Below are 4326 nucleotides of genomic sequence, written 5' to 3' on the forward strand. Positions count from 1 at the left end.
TTAGCACTGACCTAGGTCCTCTTGAATGTTCTGTGGCTTGTGTCCAAGTTTGCACATCCCCCTGAGGTTAGAGACACATATAGGACTTCCTAAAAATGATTCCTCGACACTAATCCAGAGAAAACCATGTCTGACACAGAACTAAAAAAAGGTATTCATTCACCCCCCCAATCCCCCCTGTTTGGTCTCACAAAATTCAGCCCTCTACCATCAGAATTCTGCTGTATGTGATACAAACATGGTCAAAACCATATCCCTACATGGTCGCCTGGTTCATCCTCTCAGCTCTTCTTTACAATTTAAAATGGACACTCAGATCTCACTCAAAAAAACAGCAGTTTCCATATGCTGAACACTTGTTCTGCATCCTCCTATATGTATATATTGATGTCAAGTAAGGATAAACTACAGACATGCAAGTAGTGTGGAGAATCAGCTTACGCCTGCTACATATGTCCACCTTCATTAGGATAAAAACTGGACACTACTCTCTGAAGAATGTAAGCAGCAGGTTGAGGTTAAGATGAGATTCTCAGAAGTCAGGAAACTTTCTCCTGAGCAGAGCTCCTAGAAAAGCCACAAATTTCTCCTTTGCGGGCAATACAGAAGCCCTGCCAGCGCCATTTGAATGTATACATTGGGCAATGTAACATGTTTACAGTGAATTTGTCCTCAAAGCCCCTGTAGACACTCTTTCGATAACCTTTCCCTGGCACTTTCAACCTAAACAACAACAGTGAATAACAAAGATCACACTAGCATTTCTCTGTTTGGCTGACTTTTATTCTCATCAGCCGCATTCATCATGTTTCCTTCATTTGTCTATGCAAAGTGACAGACAACCTGACAATTATTTCCAAACTGGTTGCAAAACACAAGGCTTTCTTGTATAATTTCAAGCGGCACATCAACACACCCGACGCGTCAAATGGTCCTTTTCGAAATGTAAAATGTCTACTGGTCAGTCTTAGTCTTTTTTGTATGTTGAATTGTTATATTCCCACCTAATTGTGAAGACATTTGTGCTTCACAGAGATACTTGTTACATACCAGAAGCTGACTTCTGAGATCATTGGGTGTGCATTTTATCTGATACTGAGTTCAAACAAGGCAACTGCTTTACAGAAACCCAGCTGTGGGATTAATGTGTAGCTAACATCATAATCAACAAGGTAAAGCAATGTGGTACATTTTATCTGGACAAAGGAGAACTGAAGACATTGTTTTATTATAGTTTTTGCTACAATAGATTTTGTTTGATCTGTAGTTTTCCTTGATGTTTTCAAATACAGTGCCCTCCAAGGTATGTTAACAGTAGAGTTTTAAAGTTAGCAGATGAATTTCAAAACAAATCAAAGTGATAAGATTTAATATTTGGTTGCATAGCCCTTTGATACAATGACTGCATCAGTCTATAAGTCTATAACCCATTGCCATTACGAAACATGTGGCATCTTCTTTGGAAATGCTTTTCCAGGCCTTCACTGCAGCTGCTTTCAGCTGATGTTTGTTATGGGGGCTCTCTGTCTTCAATCTCCTCTTCAGCAAATAAAATGCATACTCAATTGGATTTAGACCTGGTGACTGACTTGGCCAGTCTAAAACATTCTACTTTTTGCCATTGATAACGGCTTTGGTTGCATGGGCAGTGTGTCTGGGGTCATTGTCTTGTTGCAGGATGAAGCACCGGCCAATGAGATTAGAGGAATTTCTTTGTACATGCCCAGACAAAATCCGCATGTACACTTCTGAATTCATCCTGCTGCTGCCATCATCCGTTACATCATCAACAAAGACAAGTGAGCCAGTTCTAGAAGCAGCCACACATGCCCACGCCATGACATTACCTCCTCTGTTTTTCACAAATGGCTTGGATCATGGGCAGTTCCTCTCTTTCTCCACACTTTTGGCTTTCCATCACTTTGGTGAAGGTTTGTTTTGGTCTCATCTGTCCATAAAACTTTGTTCCATAACTCTTCTGGCTTGTCTCTGTATTTTTTGGCAAATTCTAATCTAGCCTTTCAATTCTTGCTGCTGATAAGAGGTTTGCATCTTGTAGTATACCGTCTATAATTCTGCTGTCAAAGTCTTCTGCAAACAGTGGATTGTGATACTTTCTCACCTGCACTCTTTAGACTGGCGGTGATGTCACGGATCGTTGTTTTAGGGTTTTTCTTCACAGCTCTTTGCATTTTTCTGTCAGCATTTCTGTCTGTTTTCCGTGGGTGACCTGCTCTGTGTTTGTTTTGAAGTCCACCAGTAGTTCCTTTTTCTAAGAACTTTCCAAATTGCTGTACTTGATATAGCCATCTCCTGTGCTATGGTTCTTAATGACTTTTTGTTCTCTCTTCTTACAGATTAGCTGTTTTTCTGCCATAGTCAGTGGTTTTCATGCTGCTATATGCCTTCTTGCTCCAATCCATGTGCTAAATAACCTTTGCAACATTAAAATGGCTCGTTCTATTTAATGATAAAAACTTACGTGCATGTAAATAGCATGAAATAAAAGCCAAAAACTAGTCTCTGCTTTGGTCTCATAGTCATTTTTTGATCTCAAATGCAAATTGCAAATGTCTAAAGTAGCAAAAATATTCCACTCCACACCATTAACATACTTTTGGAGGGCACTGTGTGTGTGTGTGTGTATATACATACATGGCCTTTGATATTAATACACATAAGTCCAATTTCCTCTTCCTCTTACCCTGATGTGGAGAATCGAAATACTAAATGAAACTGCTCAGAACATGTATTTTCTGATTAGCAGCAAAATCACAGAAGAGCCATCTCAGGTTATCAAACTCAAGACAATATGCTGAGCTCCTTAGTGCTTTTTACAAATATTTACACCTGCTTATCGGAGGTCATGCAAATATTCTGTTAGGTTGGTGCTTTTGCGCGTTTAGTGTGATATTTGATGGAACCCATTTAGCTACAAGATCCCCTTCCAGGTTTAGCGTATTCAGTAAGTAATTCCCAGTAGCTCTGACCCATGTGAAAACACACATCAAAGAAAAATGTTCTCAATGACGTGATCCCTTCATAGCTAGTTTGACTTATTGCAGCTGGTTACCAAAGCCTACATAATGCTTTCCAGCTACTTTCTACCGTGACTCCGTCGCTTAGCAGATCTTGCCTGGAGTGCCAAGGAAATGAATGCTGTACGTCCATCTGGACTACACATTCAAAATTTCATATATTGTGTATTATTAACAACAACAAAAGAGTTCAGTCATTTGAGAGACCTCTTTATTGTTTTTGAGAATCATTGACACCAACACGAAACAGCCCCACCCACCCTCTGCCCCCCTCCTCCTGGTGCTGGAGGGTTTAGGAAGATACTGGATGTACTGTGGCTCCTTGTATTTCTTCTTAAATTAAACATACAGAGAGCATTTTCTACGGATGCACAACACAGACATGCATTTAAGGGTTTGGAATAACATGGACTCCAATATCTCACATTCAGGTTTGCCTGGGAAAGAAACTACATAAATAAATACATTAAAAAAAGGAAGGTAAAACTGTCCTCATGGTCCACTGTTCACTTGCTTAAAAGCTTAATTATCCTAAAAAAAAAAGACTAAACAAATGGCCCCATTTTACACTGGAATTGCCATACAAATATTGAAAGAACATTTTCCATACCAATTTCACACTTTTTTGCTGAGTCATTTGATGACGTTAACATAATCATTTCATACTTCACAAGGAATCAACTTATCTATGTACACATAATCCATTACCACTCTTCCCCAGCCACCCACCTACCCTACACTTGATTGGCTAAGGACGGGAGTCACTTTAGGGGATTGGCTCATTCAGGCACGGCTCAGTCCTCTTCACTGCCGCTGGCTGAACGCTCCTAAGGAAGGAACAAGAGAGTCACTTCACAGGCTTACTTCACTCGCTAGTACTCGCTAGAACCTTCCTGGCAACTGCAGGACATTTCACTCCCCCTTGGGGGGTAGTGATCAAACTGACAATTTTCACTCGCTGCAAATGCAAGATACAAAAAGTAAATGTTCAAAACTCGCTGCTGGAATCATGAATCTGACAAACAGTGCCAGCCACGTTTCACCATACCACCGTATCACTTCAGAATTAGACTCACTGTAAAAGCATGAGGTTGAAGTCTTAGACCAGACAATGTGGCAAAACTATGGGCGTGTGTTTAATAACGGCATGGCTCCCTCTGTGTGTTTGTGTATGAGTAGGTGACACATGTCAGCGTCTCACCTCCTCCTGCTCCTCTTCAGTATCATCGTCGCTCACCACGGGTTTGGCCCTGGAGCCACGCCCCATTCTGCGCCGCCCCTTGCCTCT

At 40.9% G+C, this 4326-nt stretch overlaps 1 protein-coding gene across 3 annotated transcripts in view; it reads right to left on the minus strand.

The window, feature by feature from the left end:
• Nucleotides 1-3314: 3314 nt before the first annotated feature.
• LOC118774712 (transcription activator BRG1) overlaps nt 3315-4326 on the minus strand; it is a 24123-nt gene continuing 23111 nt past the window's right edge. For all 3 annotated transcript variants that reach the window (XM_036524166.1, XM_036524157.1, XM_036524175.1), the window contains 2 exons: nt 4240-4326; nt 3315-3865 (listed from right to left, as the gene is read on the minus strand). The exon at nt 4240-4326 is cut by the window's right edge and continues 53 nt beyond it. In XM_036524166.1, the coding sequence (XP_036380059.1) occupies nt 3833-3865; nt 4240-4326 (120 nt within the window). In that variant the 3' untranslated portion in view covers nt 3315-3832. The remainder of the gene's footprint in view (nt 3866-4239) is intronic.

This window comes from Megalops cyprinoides, chromosome 1 (genome assembly GCF_013368585.1).
Source record: "Megalops cyprinoides isolate fMegCyp1 chromosome 1, fMegCyp1.pri, whole genome shotgun sequence".
In the NCBI taxonomy this organism is placed as follows: Eukaryota; Metazoa; Chordata; class Actinopteri; order Elopiformes; family Megalopidae; genus Megalops; species Megalops cyprinoides.